We start from the raw sequence: 20,030 nt of genomic DNA, 5'->3' as shown, positions 1-20,030 counted from the left end.
GACTCTCAAGTCCTGCTCCAGCCACCTTTCTTTTCTCAGTGAGTGTATATTAGTCGTGCAGTTGTGTCTGTCTCTTTGTGACCTCATGGACTGTAGCGTGCCAGGCTCCTCCATCCATGGAATTCTCCAGGCAAGAATACTAAGAGTTGGTTGCCATTCCCTTCTCCAGGGGATCTTCCCAACCCAGGAATCGAACCCAGGTCTTGCACATTGCAGGCAGATTCTTTACTGTATTAACCATTGGGGAAACCCTTTCTTGGTCAGGTGGCTGTTAAATAAACTTGAGTCTTGTCCAAGGGAGTTTAGTCATAAAATAGCCAGTGACTTTGTAAGGAGTGTGACCTAATTTTACAATGCTTTCTAAAGACAGTATTATAGTACAGTGTTGCTAACTGCAAATAAAATGGAAAATTGTGATGTACTGATTTGTTGTAGTCACTTGCGTTTTATGTTTACTTTTGATTTTAAATCAGGTGATGAAGACCCTGGCACCATCTCTCAGTATTACAGAGAAGAGGCTCTGATATAGTTTTAGGATGTCAGATATTCAGAGTAACTTTTAACCTAAACCAGACGAATCCCAGTTACTTTGTTGCTCGACTTTAACGTGTACCCTGTCCCTGCCCTTTTTTCCCCTTCTAATTTCCAAAGGATTATTTTGGCATGTTTTTAGGTTATTTCACAGGGATGTTGTATTTGGCTAGATACTCACTTCTGAATAACTGTATTTTGCCTGCCCATATAAATACAATTCTGATTTCAAATTGTGGTTTGAATTAGTATGCAGTTTTTGTGGAGAAGTATTGAGAATCTGATGGGAGGAGAATAGGTATGCCTGGAGAAAAGAGCAAATCTGTAGGGACCTTTGAAGTCAGTATTTGACTTTCTTTTCTAAGTCTTTGCTAGTTAATACCACCATTCCAACCCTTCCCCCCAAAGTCCAAGGTTGTTTTCTAGACTCAAGTATCAGTGTCCACTTAAACTGCTACTTGAAGCTAAAATAGCCCTCTGTATGTTTTTGAGGATAGTCACACTGTCAGTTCTCTTTCTCACTAGCTCAGGACTAGCTTATATTCTGCTAATGACATTTTTAAGAAATTTGTGCCCTCTTATTTTGGCTTTAAGGATGTTTTGAGGACTCCCCAGGTGGTGCTAGTGGTAAAGAACCCACCTGCCATTGCAGGAGACAGAAGAGATGTGATCCAGTCGCTTGGTCAGGAAGATCCCCTGGAGGAGGGCATGGCAGCTCCCTCCTGTATTGTCGCCTGGAGAATCCCATGGACAGAGGAGCCTAGCAGGGCATGAGGTCACAAAGAATCAGACGTGACTGAAGTGACTTAGCACACGTGCACGCGAGGATGTTTTGCTTATATCTTTCAGAACACAGAGCTTTCAATAAGAATTTTACCAATATTAACTAATTTTCATCAAGAAAATATTTACTACTTGAACTTTATTAAGATGGATTTCTTGATCAATTTTTCATAGAGCAAAGTTTAATTTTTCTAATTTGTTTTACTAAAGTCATTTTTATCAGAAGCAACGTTGTGAATTTTACTCTGAAGATGTGTAGTTATTCAGTTTTCAGTTCAGTTCGGTCGCTCAGTCATGTATGACTCTTTACGACCCAATGGACTGCAGTAGGCCAGGCCTTCCTGTCCATCACCAACTCCCAGAGTTTACATAGACTCATGTCCATTGAGTTGGTGATGCCATCCAACCATTCAGTTTTATCTTTTCTTTTTTAATGAGATAGTATAGTATAATGGTTATATTCTGGTTATACTCCAAAGTAGTGTTATCCATTAAAAAAATACAGTGTAAGCCGCAGTTAGAATTAAAAACGTTTTAGTAGCCACATTTAAAAAGTAAAAAGATACTGAGATTAATTTTAATAATACATTTTATCTAGAATTTATATTGTATCTAGTATTTATCATTTTGAAATGTAATCAGTATAAAAATCATTAGTTTTTAGAAGAAAGTAGTTAGGAGAAGGGAAGTCTCAGAGAAAGGGAAGATGGAGGTTGGCTAAATTTGACCTTCTCTCCTGCCACCTCTCCATAGCCTGGGGGAGAAGGGGAGGAGGACGAAAGAGAAGACTCTGCTCCTCTGGCTCTTACTTCCGTTGAGGAATGGGGTGGTTAATTCAGAACATGAATGAGAGATTAACTTACTTGCGGTTCTTCCTCTAAACAGAGTACTAGAAAAGGCCCCTTCACTAGAAAAGGCCCACTTGGCACCCTGGTTGGTAGTATATATGTGTCCATTAAGAATCTACAATGTCTTTTTCTGACCCAGACTTAAATAATAGTCTTGTTCTCTCTGTCTCTGTGTGTCTCTTAATGTCCAAGCTTAAATTCTTCCCTGGAAACACAGGAAAGGAAACGTTTGTAGTTGATTTTCCAAACACAAACCTTGCTTTTATAGTATGGTTATGACAACCATCTCTGTTTTGGTAAAAGTTAGCCTATTACATTTGCAGTTTAGATTTTGGCAATTTGGAAAAGCCACGGTCATTGCAAACAGTTAAACTGGACATTTTGTATATATGTTTAGTACTGTAAATCAGAATTGTAGGCATTGTACAGACAGAATGAAAACATAAAGCAGATGAATCTGGCTTAACATGTAAGGTTCAGAGAAAACTGCTTTGAGGAAGGGACTTGGGCACTGAGATGTGAAGGATAAAGAGTTAATATTAATAGGCAGTGCCAATGGAAAAGAGCTTTCCAGGCAGAAGGAAAAACATTTGCAGAGGTCTGCAGTGGGAATTGAGAGTTCAGAAATAAACCATACATTTCTGGTCAATTGATTTTCAACAAAGATTCCAAGAGAACAGATTTTTCAACACTTTGCTACTGGAACAACTAGGTATCCCCACATACAGGAACCTTGGACCCTTACCTCACACCATTCAGAAAAAGTAACTCAAAGTGGATCATGGACCTACGTTTTAGAGTTAAAGCTGTGAAACCCTTAGAAGAAAATGTAGGAGTGAATCTTTGTGATACTGAGTTTAAGCAGTGGCTTCTTAGACAAGGCAAGAAACATAAGGAAAAATAAATTAGACTCATCAAAATTAAAACTTTTGTGCTTCAAAGGATACTGTCAAGAAAGTGAAATGACTGCCCACAGAGTAGAAGGAAATATTTGCAAGTCATATAGTGGATAAAGAAGCTTGTCTACTGCTACTACTAGGAAAATGCTGCATAACTCAAAGAGTAGGTTTGTGGAAAGAGGTCAAAGTCTAGTGTTCGGATGTGAATATTTCTTGATTTGAAAAGTTGAGCTCTACCACAAAGCATTCTCCTTTTCATTTCTTTCAGAATGAAATTTGTAATCTAGCTTGATGTTAATAAGCATCTTTGGCTCAAACTATCCATTTCTGAGGAAACAGGTGTAGACTCCATTGGTCTGCTGAGAGTTCCTTAGTCTAGGAATCCATTATTCCATGGTATGGTTCATTATGAACAGGGTCTCTCCTTGTTGCAACTTTAGACTTTGCTTTTAATGCTGTTTAGATTCCAAGTGTTCCGCCAAGACTTTACACATTTTGCTTCCTTTTCAAATAACTAAGAATTTAATAATAAAATAGTCCAAACATCTTTCTAAATCAGTCAGAAGCTATATCGTATCTTGCCTAGTCTGTTAGAACCAGTGATCTGAATTTTTTGCAGTTTACCTCAGGATACTTTGCCCTGGCAGCTGCCTCCTGAGCCACGGTCTTGATTGTGTTAGCTACTTTTCTTCGTCTGCTCACCAAAAGAGTCCAGCCAGGAAAATGGAAAAAGGAAAATCTAAAATTGTCCTTTCCGTTTTTTCCCGTTAAAAAGTGGCTCTGGAAATGTTTCATGCAAGGAACAGTGGTGAAAAATCTCTTGTTTGCGCTTAAGCTTCTGAAGAGAATGAAAACCTTTGGTTTCTAAATTTTCTGTTGAAGAATTGATTATTTTATTGGGGGTAAACAATGTGAATTAATGCATAGTCTGGCTTCTAGGTAATTTCTATACCAGAAAGCCTAATTCCCTGAACCAAGGAAGAGATGGGTGTAATTTAATATTCCTAATTAGAATAAGTACATATATTCAAAATTCAGTAAAGATGTCGTAAATCTCATTATATATTCATACAGATTATTTTAATCAGTTAATGACTATCTTATTCATGTATTTTAAAACAGATGAGCTCCAACAAGAAATGCTGGATGATGTACAAAAGAAATTGATGAATTTAGTAAATAGCACAGAAGGAAAAGTGGACAAGTATGCTCTGCCTTTTATTTTTATGTATTTTATGGGGATCACTTTTATGGTAAAAACAATTTCTACATGTAAATGTGTGTGATTAAGTTTTAAAAACCTTTTGTTTTTCTTATATAGTGATGAGTTGCAGGTAGTTTTAATGAGGGGTCAGTAACTTGCCTTCTCTTGGTTTTTAAATATATTTTCCCAGCTTAGGATTCTTTTTCTTAACACTGTATGGAAGAGATCACCGCAGTATGAAGTACTTCGAAAATATGAAGTTTATTCTTACCATTCTTTTCTGTTCTCTTTACTGCCCTTAAGTGGACGTATCTTGCTCAAGTGCATTAGGTGTGAAACCTAAGTATACAGGTAGTATGTATCTTTAACATTTTAAAGATTTAGATATTATTAGCAAATTTTTAATAAATGTGAATGAATGGGGAAATGTAAGCATAACCATTAAGCACAAGAACTGTCCATCACCATTTAGGATAAGGAGGAGAGAGAAATCTGAAATGTCTCCTTATAATATCAACCTAAGCAGACACTGAAAATTACTAATGAAGCTCCAATCTCAGTTGATTATTTGATTGAAGAAAGTGGGTGGCTTGTTAAGTGATGTTTTTAAAGGGGCACATTTTGAGTTGTTTGTGGTGTTCCTTAATTAGACTTGTCAAGATTTTGTTAAAGCTGCTTTAAAATATTTTACTGTTTAGTGTTCTTTGTAATTCACTGCTGTTTAAGTATAATTAAATATTTATATGTTCATTATTTATTGTTTGGGTACACTGGATATTGAAACAATTGACAAGTTAGCTTGCACTGTTTCTGCCTTCATTTTCAGAGTCCTGATGAGAAATCTCTTCACTGGACACTTCCACACACCAAAACATCAGCGTCATGAAGTGTTACGATTAATGGGAAGCATTCTAGGCATCAAAAAGGAGGAAATGGATCAGGTAACTGAACATTGAATGCCATTCTGAATATATTTATAACTAGAATACTTGGCATCATATAAAAGAATCTCAGTATATTTATAACTAAAATACTTGGCATCATATAAACATTTTTTTCCCTGTGTTTTATATAACTTTTGCTGAATACAATAATGTAGAAATGGAATCATTTTATATTACAGAGATTTGTGCAGTTTGTATAATATTAGCTTAAATGTTTCATAAAAGTCACCATTCATATCAGAATGGTGAAAGTTTGAGAGATGACAGCCCTCAGGTTTTTTTTTTTTTTTTTTTTTTAGCCCTCAGGTTTTATTTGAGATAGTGCTTGGGATGACATTTAAGTGTATATATAGCTTCCATCAGTAGGAAACTGGGAAATGGACTTGCAAAGCATGAGTTACTGCCATCTGAAATCATGTAAAAATGCTTCTGTTTTCTTTTCTTGTATTGATCATATTTTCCTCTTTTAAAACAATCTTTCAGTTGTTGACTGAAGACCAGGGCGGTGTTACCAGGTGGATGACTGGGTGGCTTGGAGGAGGATCAAAGAGTGTTCCCAGCACACCTCTGAGACCAAGTCAGCAGTCTCTGCTTAATAGTGTAAGAGTCAGCTTCGTTCTTGCTGAATAGGAGTAGTGACATCGCTGTGCATCACATGCATTTGCAAGGAATTGGACTTCTTTTTCAGGTTATTTTATACAGCCCTGTTATTTTGGAGCTGTGGAAACTGAGATCCAAAGAGGTGATTAGCTTACGGATAGAAAGCCAGTTTTAATAGTTTTATTGCATACAGGTTTTATTTTAACACTTTGTTTGCATGATACTTTTATTTTTCAAAATATTAACTGTCCCTTCACTTTTGATTATACTGCTGTCAGCACATAATCATTTGTCTCTTACTACTAAATTATTAGATTCTCAAAGACAGAGGCTCTGTTTTATGCCTGTATGTAATCTATGTAGTCACTGAGCCAGTTGAATGCTTATCGAGCACCTGCTGTGTGTCAGACTGTTCTGAGCATGGAGAGTGCAAGCTACACACCAGATGAATGAAGTGCTTTTCTTCAAAAAAACTGACATTCCGGTAGGAGGTAGCAGTTAATTAACATGGAAACATGACCCCTGGTATACAGTAGGCTTAAAATGAGTATTAATTGAGTTGAGTACCACTGTGAGTTGGAATGTGGAGTTTACTTCTTTATGTATGTATGTATGTATTTATTTTTAACTAAAGAGGAAACTGAGGCTAGGTGACCTACCTGAAGCTGGTGAAAGAACTCTTAAATTGAGTGGCATAAAATGGAAAGTTCTACACTACATTATTTTAATCTGATAATGATATTACTGGTGACCTTTTACTGTACTCGTTGATTGGGTGCTACTGTAGAAAAATGTGATTATTTGATGCTTGTTTTCTGTCGATACCTGTGTATCAGTTAGAGTAGCAACACTTAATTGTTCATAAGGCTGGCTTATAAAGAAATGATCAGATAGCATGACTAGTTTTTAATATGAATTAGAATAGCTGGTACAGTTTCTTAGTTGTAGTGAATATAATTTTATTATCTGCCTAATATCCAAAATATTTTTTCTTAGTCTTTTTCAGAACTGTTTGTTAAATTTCTAGAAACAGAATCTCATCCATCTGTTCCACCACCCAAGCTTTCTGTTCATGATATGAAACCTCTAGATTCACCAGGAAGGAGAAAACCAGATACAGGTACACCAGAAAGTTTTAAAGGTAAAATCAGATACTTATTTTCTTTTCTACAATTTAAAAAGTTGATGATTCATGATTATGTTTTACAGTGATACCAACTGAAGTTTTAATGTTTTTGAAAATGTGCAATGACTTCTTCCAAAATTCCAGGAAGGCATTAGATTTTGGCTTCGTATATATATATTCTTATAGCAATCTGATATTTAATTAGCTTAGGTTAATTTAAGCAATATGAAATATTTTCCCTTTATAGGAATAATTATCTCTCTGCATAAGCCACCTTGAATTATTCTTGGGAGTGCTTGGTAAACCTTTGTTCACCCGTTTTCCTTTCTCACTAATAGTGCTTATTGCTAATCAGAGTTAGAATTATAGTTTATATAGTTAGAGAAAGATTTTTTTCCATGTGATAATCTGAGTAGTACACTCAGTAACCAAAGTTGGTATGTTAATAATATTTACAAGAGCAGTTTAGTAAACTAGCTCAGACATCCAAGAACATTGTGAAGAGTTCTTATATGTTGAAAGGCCTGCCTGAAAGCAAAGGGTTTGGTGGTTCTACGATATGTGGATGTAGTTTTCTATCCTGCTAGGTTGTAAGGATCTTATTTATGCTATTCACATCCCCTGTGTTGGCATGCAGTCAAGTCTCTTGAGTTCAAATTGAAGTATCATCCGTTAGACTCTCTGTTCCCATGCACGTGCGTGTTGAGTTGCTCGGTTGTGTCTGACTCTTTGCGAGCCAGTGGACTGTAGCCCTTCAGGCTCCTCTGTCCATGGGATTTCCCCCTGGAGTGGGTTGCCATTCCCATCTCCAGGGAATATTCCCAACCCAGGAATCAAACCCGGGTCTCCTGCATTGCAGGTGGATTCTTTACAGTTGGAGCCACTAGGAAAGCCCGTTAGACTCTGTACAGATTATTTATTGGAAGGGCTATATGTTTTATCTGAAATCTTCATATTTTAATAGACTAACATGTTTGCTAGCTAGACTGTAAAGGTACATATTATATACTCTCAAGTTTATGTCACTTGCTCAGTACTTAAATGTGAATAAAATACTGAATTTATATTCTGAAATTTTAAGAACTTTTTTAGTCCTTCTCTCAGCTCTCAGGAGTTGTTTAGTCGTGTCCAACTCTTTGTGACCCAGGGATTGTAGCCTACCAGGCTCCTCCATCCATGGGATTTTCCAAGCAAGAGTACTGAAGTGGGCTGCCATTTCCTTTTCCAGGGGATCTTCTCAACCTGGGCATCGAACCTGGGTCTCCTGCATTGCAGACAGATGCTTTACTCTCTGAGCCACCAGGGAAGCCTTCTTTAGTCCTTACTTAGATGAATATTTCTATTTTCCTGAACTTTTCTAGAAAGTGAAAGTAGTAAAATTATTTTAAATGTTTGTCTGCTAAATTTAGGCTTTAGAAAAGTCTTAACTTTAATGTGTAGACTATGCTAAAAACAGGTTTTCTTGCATACTGGATTTTAGTCTTCCTTTAGTTAGTTTCTGGCTGTGCTGCGTCTTCACTGCTGCAGGCTTGTCTCTAGGTGCAGCGCGCAGGGGCTGCTCTTTGTTGCCGTTCGCGGGCTTCTCATCGCGGGGGCTCCTGTTATTGTGGAGCACAGGCTCCGGGGCACACGGGCTTCAGTAACTGCGCCTCCTGGGCTCTAGAGCGCAGGCTCAGTAGTTGCCGCGTGCGGACTTAGTTGCTCCAAGGCATGTGGAATCTTCCTGGGCCAGAGATCTAACCTGTCTCCTGCATTGGTAGGTGGATTCTTTACCACTAAGCCACCAGGAAAACCCCAGTTTTAGCATCTTTCAAGATTCTAAAATTTGTTTTGGCGGGGTCTCCCTTCCCCCGCTCCTGCCCCTGCCCTTCCCCTTCTTTCCTCTCCTCTTCTTTCGTACACCTCCCCACTTCAGTTATCAGGTCACATGCCCAGCTTGATTTGTGTTGCTCAGAGACAAAAGCCAGAGCTTACCATGTAGCTATTTCAGAGTTTGGAAAATCGTCATTCACAGGGAAAAGTACAGCTTGCGGACCCAAGGGTGCTCAGTGATAAGTAGATTTGGTACATTTGTCTCAATGCTTCCTTTGTTTGAGAGGCCTCTTTTATTTTAGTTTCCCATCACTGAAGCTGGTGTCTTTGAGGGGTTGCTTGTCTCTGAACAAAGAAGTTGTTAATGGCCTTGGGTAATAAAGCAGAATTCTGTCCACTAAGACTTTAGGGCATAAACTAAGTGCTGTTCCAGTAAAAACTTAATTATTCAGCCTGACTTCACAGAAAAATAATCTAATGAGAATTGTTTTTAAACCTTTGATTGTCTAAAAGATGACCGTTTAATGTAATACATACATTGCTTTTTGTTTTGGTAAATTAATATTAAATCTGATGTTATTATAATATGGGTGCCAATTTTTTTCAGGGCCATTTTAATTATTTGGGCAAAACAAGTTCTCAAGTCCTCCCATCTTTCAAATGGTTAGATAGAATTTGCCTGGCAACATAGGAAACACTTTTTAGAAAACTGTTGTTATAATAAATGACATTAATCCCCAGAACTGGGAAGCTCCCTACATGGTTCAAATGGCTCACTCCCCAGAGAGTATCTTTGCCTGTGTAATCCCCTTCCTCTTCTTTGTCCCCTCCAGGTGCACAGGTCTCTACCTGATTGCATCTCTCCTTCCCTACCTCATTCCATGTAGATTGGAATTCCCTGGTGGCTCAGATGATAAAGAATCTTCCTGCAGTGCAGGACACTTGGGTTCGATCCTTAGACTGAGAAGATCCCCTGGAGAAAGGAATGGCAACCCACTCCAGTGTTCTTGCCTGAAGATTCTATAGACAGAGGAGCCTGGTGGGCTAAGTCTGTGGGATCACAAAGAATCAGACACAACTGAGCAATTACCCCTTTCAGCACACAGTACAACACACATAACTGGTATTAAGTATAAGACAGCGATGCTAATGTGTTTAATAATATTAGCTCTACATACAAATATTTCTCTCTCTCATTCCTTTCTCTTATTTATTGCTTCTTTCACCTTCTATGTTTGATAGACACCCAGCTTATCAGATCCAGAACCTAGCAGCGTATAAGTTACATTTATTTGGGGGCCAAATCTCAGAACCTAAAACACATGTATACCAGTGACCAGATAATACGTGGGAGACTAAATCATCCTTGTTTTGTCATCTAGATACAGCGGAATCCAGGGCTGGTAGAAGAACAGATGTGAATCCATTCTTGGCTCCCCGCTCTGCAGCTGTGCCTCTCATTAACCCAGCTGGACTTGGACCCGGTGGACCTGGGCATCTCCTTTTGAAACCCATCTCAGACGTTCTGCCCACATTTACGCCTTTGCCAGTATCGCCGGACAACAGTGCTGGAGTTGTGCTGAAAGACCTTTTAAAGCAATAGATTATTCTCAAGCCAGAGATGACACACATAGCACTTTAAAGAAAAAAACCATGAACACTATGTACATACTTTATCACAAAGTGGCCTTTGGAAAAAGTCATGTATTTGTCTGCAGTTATACTTTCTCTAAATTTAATACTAATATTCTTAATGCTTTTAGAAATTGCAAGAGTTAAAGGAGGAAGTGTTTGCTATCTTATCTCCTTTTTTCCCCGTCTCATTTGACCTAACTTAAGCTAGAAACATTCTTTTTAATTTTAATTTACAAAAGTAAGAAAAATAAAAAGACAAAAATACTAGTAGCTATATATCAGTTCTTTCCTTTTCAAGCTCATTTAAACTAGAGATGTATAGTTATCTTTTAAAGATAATCAGTACATTTACCAAAAAAAAGGAGGGGGGGAGCAGAAAATAGTAGTGGCTTATCCACATAGTGTAAAAATTGATCTAAAGCATATTATTTATCTTTAGGCCAAGAGCAAGGTTGTCCCTGGGAGGCGACAGGTGTCCTGAGGTAGAAGGCGTGCTGTTTGGCTCTCTGTAGACTGAGCAGAGAGACAGCACGGTTTCATCCAGGACCCCCATGCGCCCCTCATTCACAGTCATAGCCACCTCTTCCTTCCCGGCTCCTTACCTTCTGGCAGCCCCTCGCAATGCTCCTGTATAATTTTGTCATTTCAAGAGTGCCATTCACTGGAATCGTACAATGTAACCTTTTGAGATGGCCTTTTTTCACTCATCATAATTCCCTGAGATCCTTCTACATTGCTGAACCTATCAGATGCTTCTTCCTTTTCACTGTTAAGTACATATTGTCACTGTATGGTTTCACTTTAAGAGCTAAAGTGTCTCTTTAAAGATACCATCTTAAAATGTCTCCACACCCCTACTCACAACTTTGATCTAAGTGTTACATTGTACAGCTGCATTTACAGAACTATAATCAGCAATATCCCTAGATACACCATCTCCTGCCTCTGTCTGAGGTGTTGACGTGAGAGGGACGGCCACCCAGGGGTCGCCTGTCATCTTCACAGTCACAAGGGCAGTGAGATCACTTGGGCAGCACCAGCACTGGGTGTTTGGAAAGTAACGGTGAGGGAGTATCCCTTTAATTCTTTTATAAACCCCTCATAAAAATCCTGACTTGGAATTTAATTATATCAGGATGTTCATGTTTGTATTAGTTGTTGAAGTTGTACATTTAAAGACATTTCTTTGCAAATTTTGTAAATTTCAGTATGCCTTTAAAATAGAAACATCTGTATAATAAGGAAAGATGAAAATGATACTAATCCAAATATGTAAATAGGCCTGGCTCTGGCCAGGGCCAGATTTGGCTGTTTGTAAACTTTGCTGTGATTACTGTATACTTTGTACTGTATTTAGAGGATTGGAAGTCGCCACGTGCTGCTAGATAAAGCTTGTTTTTCTGGAAAATCTAGTAACTTAGACATTGCTGCTTCAGAACGTCCCCTGTCTCCTTGGCTAACTTATTTATATTGCCATTCTTTATTTAGTATACTTTAAAGGAAGTTGTCATACCAGTTCTATATTAGAACTATCAAACTGCCTCCTGTCCGTTTTGTCCACTATTGTTTCTCTATGAAATGATTACTCTTAGGTTTTATAAGGTCCTTTCAAAGATACTTTCACTGACCATCCTAAATTATTTGCTGCTTGCCATTGAATTTTCATTTCAGTGTGGAGCATCTGAAATAAAAGTTTCTCAGTTTAAAAAAATGAAAAGACAACGTGATCCTTTATTTTGAAGGCATATAATAACAGAAAAAATTTTCCTCTTTTAATTTGGAAAGGAGATGCATGGTGGGTTTAAGTAGCATGTCATCATATTTTAAATGCCTTTTATGATATTTTCAGTATTTCCTTTCTTGCTTCCAAACAGCCTATCCCTGCTCACCCCGTAGCTTAACAGAAGTTGGAAAGCTGTTGTGGGTGGATTGCATATCTAAACATCCCAACATGACCTTACATGGCTGCTGTTTTAAAAGTATGTGACCTTGTCCTAATGCTGCAGTACCTAATGTTTCAATTGTATCATCATCGAAACTATAGCTCACTGGTATGCATACTAAGTGTTGTTGATCCAAACCAGACACAACTCATCTACTTTTCTGAATTAAGTTGTGTCAGAGATGAACCATCTGCTCAAGGAATCTTCTTAGTAATCATATAGTGATGAAGCATATAATTCTGATGTTGGCAGTTGGATATTGCTAATGCTAATTTTATTGCAGAACTTTAACTACAGTAATTTTACTGTTTATTCCTCTAGGAACTTACTAAAATTTGTGGTTGAATTCTACCATCGCTGCCACAGTTTTCCACAACATTCCTAATGGTTTTCAACTGCTTTATTGTAGTAGAAAATTCATCCAGCCATTGGATTTGATTTTAGTATAATACTGTATTTCATGGTTATTTTTTAGTTCCTGCCATTATTGAGTCAAAAACTAAACAACAAAAACCTGGGGGAAAAGGATTGACTTTCTTAAAACCATCCAATTAAATATTAACTATCCCCCTCAAATAAAGCCTCTAATTTATTTTAACCTTTTAATGGACAGTTGAAAGGAGGAAAAAGTCAAAATACTTTTCCAATCAGTAGATGGGAAACAAAACAACAATGCTTCAGGAACAAGAGAGAAATAAGAATTGTTAATAAAGCACTATTATGTACCATACTTAGGGCATATTAATTTTATTTTTAAGGCTAATGAAGTTTTTCATATATCAAAGTATCTAAAACATCTTCTGTTAATAAAAATTAACCTTTAATTTTGTAAACATCAAGTCACATTTATATATTCCTATGGAAAAAAACTTTCACTTTTGTGGAAAAAATAATGGTACTTTTAATGATCTGACATTTGTGATTATTTGCCAGTCTTTACTGTCTAACTTATGGTTTCTCGAGTTAAAACTGATAAGTTGTCTTTTGACTTTTAGGGAAATATCTTATGGAATATTTACAGTCCAACCTTAACACTGGGTTGTATTTTATGGAACTAAAGCAGTGCATTTCTGAATTTCTCAGGAGCACTGCAAAGCAGAAAAACTGGTCCAAATAAAAATGATATATGTAAACTGGCAATGTCTTCATCCACAATAAAAAAGAAAAACTTTTTTAGCAAACAGCTGCTGACTTTTTCTTTAGAAGGGGGAGAAATGACTTACACATGTTGTTTATAGCAGCAGTTGATGAACTACTGACGCTAATATCTTCACGTGTTCACCGGATGTCTGGTGTTAGGATAGTGTTTGAGCTTTGGAAATGTTAACTATGAACAGTTTAATAGATGTTCAAGGTTATGTGTGCAAAGAGGATCTGAGAGGTTTTAGCCAGGCCTTTTTTTCCCAGAGGTGATAGTATGCATCAGTGGGCTCTTGGTTTTTCTGCAGAATGATCGGCTATGTACTCAGTTTTTCTTAGATGTGGAACTTGGGTTTTTTTTGTTCATTTGGTTTTATGGCTGCACTTTGTAACATGTGGGATCCTAGTTCCTTGACCAGGGATTGAATCCCTGCCCCTTCTGCCCCTTTGGAGTCTTAACCGTTAGACCACCAGGGATATTTCTCCCAGGGAAGTCCCAGAACTTGTATATTTTTAACTATTCATTGTGGTAGGATTGGAAGGAACATGAGTTTTAAAGTTGAGAGATGGATTGGAGTACAGATTTTGAACCTGTCTGTGTGACCTTGAACAAAATCCATTCACTGTGTAACTGATTTTTCTTATCTCTAAAATAATGCCCACCTATTAAGCTTAAGGGGTTATAAGGATCAAATGACCTGTTCATTCATTTCTGTTGTTCAGTCCCCAAGTCATGTCTGACTCTGCGACCCTATAGACTACAGCACACCAGGTTCCTGTGTCCTTCACTGTCTCTCAGAGTTTGCTCAAATTCACGCCCATTGAGTCAGTCAGACAATAATTGAGTTATCTAACAAAACTCATCCCCTGCCTCCCCCTCCTTCTTTTGCCTTCAGTCTTTCCCAGCATCAGAGTCTTTTCCAATGAGTCGACTCTTGGCATCAGGTGGCCGAAGTAGTGGAGGTTCAGCAGTAGTCCTTCCAGTGAATATTCTGGGTTGATTTCCTTTAGGATTGACTGGTTTGATCTCTTTGCAGTCCAAGGAACTCTCAAGAGTCTTCTCCAGCACCACAGTTTGAAAGCATCAATTCTTTGGAGCTCAGCCATCTTTATGGTCCAACTCTTGCATCTGTACATAACTACTGAAAAAAACCATAGCTTTGACTCTACAGATCTTTGTTGGCAAAGTGATGTCTGTGCTTTTCAATATGATGCCTAGGTTTTGTCATAGCTTTTCTTCCAAGGAGCAGGCATCTTAATTTCATGGCTTCAGTTACCATCCACTGTGATTTTGGAGCCCAAGAAGAGAAAATACGTCACTGCCTCCACTTTTCCCCCTTCTATTTACCATGAAGTGACCGGACCAGATGCTATGATCTTAGTTGTTGTTTTCTTTTTTTTATGTTGAGTTTCAAGCCAACTTTTTCAGTCCCCTCTTTTACCTTCATCAAGAGGTTCTTTAGTTCCTCTTCACTTTCTGCCATTAGAGTGGTATCATCTGCATATCTGAAGTTGTTGATATTTCTCCCAGTAATCTTGATTCTAGCTTGTGATTCATCCAGCCTGGCATTTCACATGATGTACTGTGCATGTAAGTTAAGGAGGGTGGAATATACAGCCTTGTCGTACTCCTTTCCCAGCTGGGAACGAGTCGTTCTATCTGTTGCTTTTTGACCTGCGTACAGATTTCTCAGGAGACAGGTAAGGTGGTCTGGTACTCCCATATCTTTAAAAATTATCCAGTTTATTGTGACCCATACATTAAAAGGCTTAGTGTAGTCAATAAAGCAGACATAGATGTTTTTCTGGAATTCCCTTGCTTTTTCTCTGATCCAGCGGGTGTTCACAATTTGATTTCTGGTTCCTCTGCCTCTTTGAAACCCAGCTTGTACATCTGGAAGTTCTCCCTTCATTTACTGCTGAAGCCTAGTTTGAAGGATTTTGAGCATAACCTTGCTAGCATGTGAAATAAGCCCAATTCTATGGTAGTTTGAATATTCTTTGGTATTGCCCTTCTCTGGGATTGGAATGAAAACTGACCTTTTCCAGTCCTATGGCCATTGCTGAGTTTTCCAAATTTGCTGGCATACTGAGTGCAGCACTTTCACAGCATCATCTTTTTAGGATGTGAAATAGCTCAGCTGGAATTCCATCACCTCCACTAGTTTTCGTAATGATGCTTCCTAAGGCCCACTTGACTTCATACTCCAGGATGTCTGGCTCTAGGTGAATGACCACACCATCATGGTTGCTTGGGTCATTAAGACTTTTTTTGTGTAGTTCTATGTATTCCTGCCACCTCTTTTTAATCTCTTCTGCTTCTGTTACATCCTTACCGTTTCTGTCTTTTATCCTGCCCATCCTTGCATGAAATGTTCCCTTGATATCGCCCATTGAAGCGATCTCTAGTCTTTCCCATTCTGTTGTTTTCCTCTATTTCTTTGCATTGTTCATTTAAAAAGGGTTTCTTGTTTCCCCTTGCTATTCTTTGGAAGTTGGCATTCAGTTTGGTATCTTTCCCTTTCTTCCTTGCCCTTCACCTCTCTTCTTTACTTAGCTATTTGTAAGGCCTCCTTAGACAACCACTTTGCCTTCTGGCATTTCTTTTTCTTTGGGATGGTGAGGTCACTGCCTCCTGTAAAGTGCTATGAATCTCTGTCTAGTTCTTCAGGCACTCTGTCTACCAGATCTAATCCCTTGAATCTATTCGTCACTTCTACTGTATAATTATAAGGGATTTGATTAAGGTCATACCTGAATGGCCTCGTGGTTTTCCCTACTTTCTTCAATTTAAGTCTGAATTTTGCAATAAGGAGCTCATGATCTGAGCCACAATCAATGCCAGGTCTTGTTTTTGCTGACTCTATAGAACTTCTTCACCTTTGGCTACAAAGAATACAATCAGTCTAATTTCGGTATCGACCATCTGGGGATGTGTATGTATAGAACTGTGTTGTTGGAAGAGGGTGTGTGCTGTGACCAGTGTGTTCTCTTGTCAAAACTCTGTTAGCCTTTGCCCTGGTTCGTTTTATATTCCCAAGGCCAATCTTGCCTGTTACTCCAGGTATCTTGATTTCCCACTTTTGTATTCCAATCCCCTGTGATGAAAAGGACATCTTTTTTTGGTGTTAGTTCTGGAAGGTCTTATAGGTCTTCATAGAACTGGTCAGCTAAAGCTTCTTCAGCATCAGTGGTTGGGGCACAGACTTGGATTACTGTGATATTGAGTGGTTTGCCTTGGAAACAAACTGAGATGCTTTATTTCACAAAATTACAGTACTTTAACAGCTTCATCTTTAAAGATTTTAAATAGCTCAACAGGAATTCCGTGACCTCCACTAGCTTTGTTCATAGTAATGCTTCCTAAGGCCCACTTGACTTCACAATCCAGCATGTTCATTCATAATATTTATTAAATGAATAAATGTACCACTAGTGGCAATGCCTACTAAAGTCTGTAGTTCTACATAGATGTTAGAAGTTGTGATAATCACTGCCCAAAAGTGGATAAGAATGTCAGGGATGGGGGTGTTACTGAATCCAAGTGTTGTTTCTAGAAGGTAAGGAGAGGTAAAAAGCGTGAAGTGCTTGTTGCTCTGATGGGATACGTTGTAAGAAGAAGCTCTCAGATTTAGGAACCGGCTCAGGAAGCTGATGGTTTTGACTTGGAGAAGTGATGGAATGGAGGGAACAAAAGTCATGTTAAGCAGGTTGAGTATGTGCTGAGCAAGTGATGATGGTGTTTATAGGCAACTCTTCAGAGAAATCAGGTTAGGAAAGGGGATAAATGGGAGAGGAAAGTAGGGTGGAGGCAGTTACTAGCTGGGAGATTTGAACATCTGTCAGTGCTTTTGGGAAGGATACATAGATAAAAAACGGTTCTTGCCCAAACCCATTCTATTGGAATACCAGTTATTACTAACTTGAACCTTGTTTTCCTATCCTTGGGATTTAGGTCATGTGAACATATATCATATATCTGAGAGTTTTATGGCGTGTTGTTATTATAATTTAATACATCCAGTAAATTATTAGTCCATTATAATTACAACGATATTTGTTTTGGAGATAAAAACTCAAGAATGTTCATAAATGCATCCCCCTTAAGGCAAATATTTGAACCCTTAGATGGTTTTCTGCCTTGGCTATTGCTGTGTATCTGCCTTTTAGCCCTTCTTGGGTTGAGAAATTAATACTTTGCACTATAATGATATTTTGACTGTGATCATTTTCAGCTGTGACTTTTTTTAACAAATGTACTCTCCTTTTCACCTCTGATATTCTTAGACTTCAGTGAACTGTTTTTGACCCTCAAGAATTAAATCTCAGTGATTGAAAATACTTGTGAACTTAATGTAACTTAAGAGTTTGGTAAAGTTGTTTTCTAGATATACTTGGACTGTTAAAAATGTGAGACACATTATATTATTTTGTAAATTATGAGGCATTTTTGATGTTGAAGGACATTATATTGTGAGAAAGTTCCCTCTAACAATGGTGAATCAGTCTCAAGCCCTCTAGACCCATGGGTAAATGGATATATTTAAAGGGCATTCATGTCCCAGAGCAAGGAGCAGCCCAGGTGTTGCAGGGAAATATGATTTCATTTAAAGAAAAGAGTTGAGGGACTTCCTAGGGGGTCCACTGGCTAAGACTCCACACTCCCAATGCAGGGGACCCGGGTTTGATCCCTGGTCAGGGAACTAGATCCCACATGCCACAACCAGGAGTTTGTATGCCCCAACTAAAAAAGATCCCATATGCCAAACTAAAGGATCTCACTGGTGCAGCCAAGTACATAAAGTAAATATTAAAAAAGAAAGAAAAAAGTTAGAAAGACAGTAAAAGATTTGCTTGGGTTTCCTATGCAGCTCCTTCCGTTTAGCTGTATTTAAAGAACCACCATGTCATCTAGGAGTTAACACATTAATCCCTTTATAAAAGGATTTTCAGGCACTCTGTGAATAAAATGGGGATAGTGGTGATAAAGTTACAAGTTGCAGACTAATGAGGTAATTTTTTATTTTTGAAAACTCATATGGAATGTATAGTCTTTGAAAAATGTTGGAAGCATTTCAAAGTCATCTCTCTAAGGCATTTGCAGGGCCTCATGCAAATTTACTACTAGAATAGTCTGGGTACAGGCATTCAAACTGTAGTTCCCTTTAGGACCGCACTTGCCAACTGAAGCTCCTGTGTTGAAAAATATTGATGATGGTAAACATCAATTCTCCACAGAATTGCTACTTGAAGAAATTAACACTTCCATTTTTAGAAGTCTTCTCACTTTTGTTTTTTTCCCTTCAGACACTAGTTTTACATGGTGAAAAGTAATTTTACCCCTGTTGTCATCCTTTAATTTGTATCTGTGTACGTGTGAAATATTCTAGACATTTAAGAAGAGACAACAAGGATATTAGGAGGGACGTCTGGGCAGGGCAGTGTGAAGATGTCAGCTAATCCTCCCTACAAAAAACAAGTATAAAACTGAACTGGTCAAAAACAACCATCTGGGGGCCCTGGTAATCGACCAACGGCAGACAAGAGATTGAAAAATATTGATATTTGAAAACCCTCTAGAGCTACAGGTTAAGAACACTGACATCTGTAGCTTTCCTGCCTGCAGCTTCCCCACTCACCAGACCTCCCAGTGTCTCTAGTACCAGTCAGCTATGGAAACCAGTGACCCAAGGGGAGGAACTCAATGATGGGGGCCGGGAGTCGGGGTGGAGGCTGCAAAAGCACATGACTGTCACTCACCGGTGGTGAACGGGGAAGGAAACATGGCGAAAAGCCGGTGTTGCTAGCCTGAGGCTTCCCTTTACACAGGGCAAAGTGGCCCACCAATAGGAATTTAATGGGGAGTCCCCGGAACTGAGGAGGCCATGGGAGGGCCCTGGCTGATGGGAACCAAGAAAGCCTGGTGGGAAGAAAGCCTGAAGGCATCGTGAGACTGGCCTTTGCGAGTGTCTCAATCCACACGCAGATCCACTGCCATGGACGGAAAAAATTTGGGCTCGAGGAGTTTAACGAGCACAGCCTCTACTGACCACTAAGCCATGCAGGGCACCCTCTGGGAAGCCAGAGTGAAAAAAAGATGAAAACAGCAGTGCTTTTTTTGGGCGCCGTACTCTGTGGCACGTGGGATCTTAATTCCTCAATCAGGGATTGAACCCTTGCCCCGAACATTGGGAGCACAGAGTCTTAACCACTGGACCACCAGGGAAGCTCCCCCAAAAGATAAAAATAATATAAAAACAGCAGAGCCATCGGCAGTTGCAATCTCTCCTGAGGGACACAGATTTCTCAGCTTAAATCCAATCAAGTTTTTAAAAATCAGAAAAATAGCAGAATCATTAGGGCTACAAGTATAATCTAAATTGTCCAGATTTCAGCCCAAAATTAGGAGTGAAGCAAAGAAGAAAGTGTGACCCATACATAGGAAAAAGGCAGTTAGGAGAAACTGCATGGGTCTAGGTCTTGAATTTAGCCCACAAAAACTTCAAAGCAGTGATTGTAAATGCAAAAATTAAAGGAAAGTGTTTAAAGGATACAGAGTAAATAC

General features: G+C 38.6%; 1 protein-coding gene across 1 annotated transcript in view; it reads left to right on the top strand.

Moving 5' to 3' along the window:
- The window catches only part of TRIP11 (thyroid hormone receptor interactor 11), a 68,328-nt gene extending 54,925 nt beyond the window's left edge, over positions 1-13,403 (top strand). Inside the window, exons 17-21 of the mRNA XM_068991011.1 lie at positions 4,184-4,265; positions 5,092-5,206; positions 5,693-5,809; positions 6,806-6,950; positions 10,130-13,403. Coding sequence (XP_068847112.1) covers positions 4,184-4,265; positions 5,092-5,206; positions 5,693-5,809; positions 6,806-6,950; positions 10,130-10,350 — 680 coding nt within the window. The 3' untranslated portion in view covers positions 10,351-13,403. The remainder of the gene's footprint in view (positions 1-4,183; positions 4,266-5,091; positions 5,207-5,692; positions 5,810-6,805; positions 6,951-10,129) is intronic.
- Positions 13,404-20,030: the final 6,627 nt, after the last annotated feature.

The sequence above is a fragment of the Capricornis sumatraensis genome, chromosome 19 (genome assembly GCF_032405125.1).
Source record: "Capricornis sumatraensis isolate serow.1 chromosome 19, serow.2, whole genome shotgun sequence".
Taxonomy (NCBI): Eukaryota; Metazoa; Chordata; class Mammalia; order Artiodactyla; family Bovidae; genus Capricornis; species Capricornis sumatraensis.
This window is presented reverse-complemented; position numbering and strand designations above follow the sequence as displayed.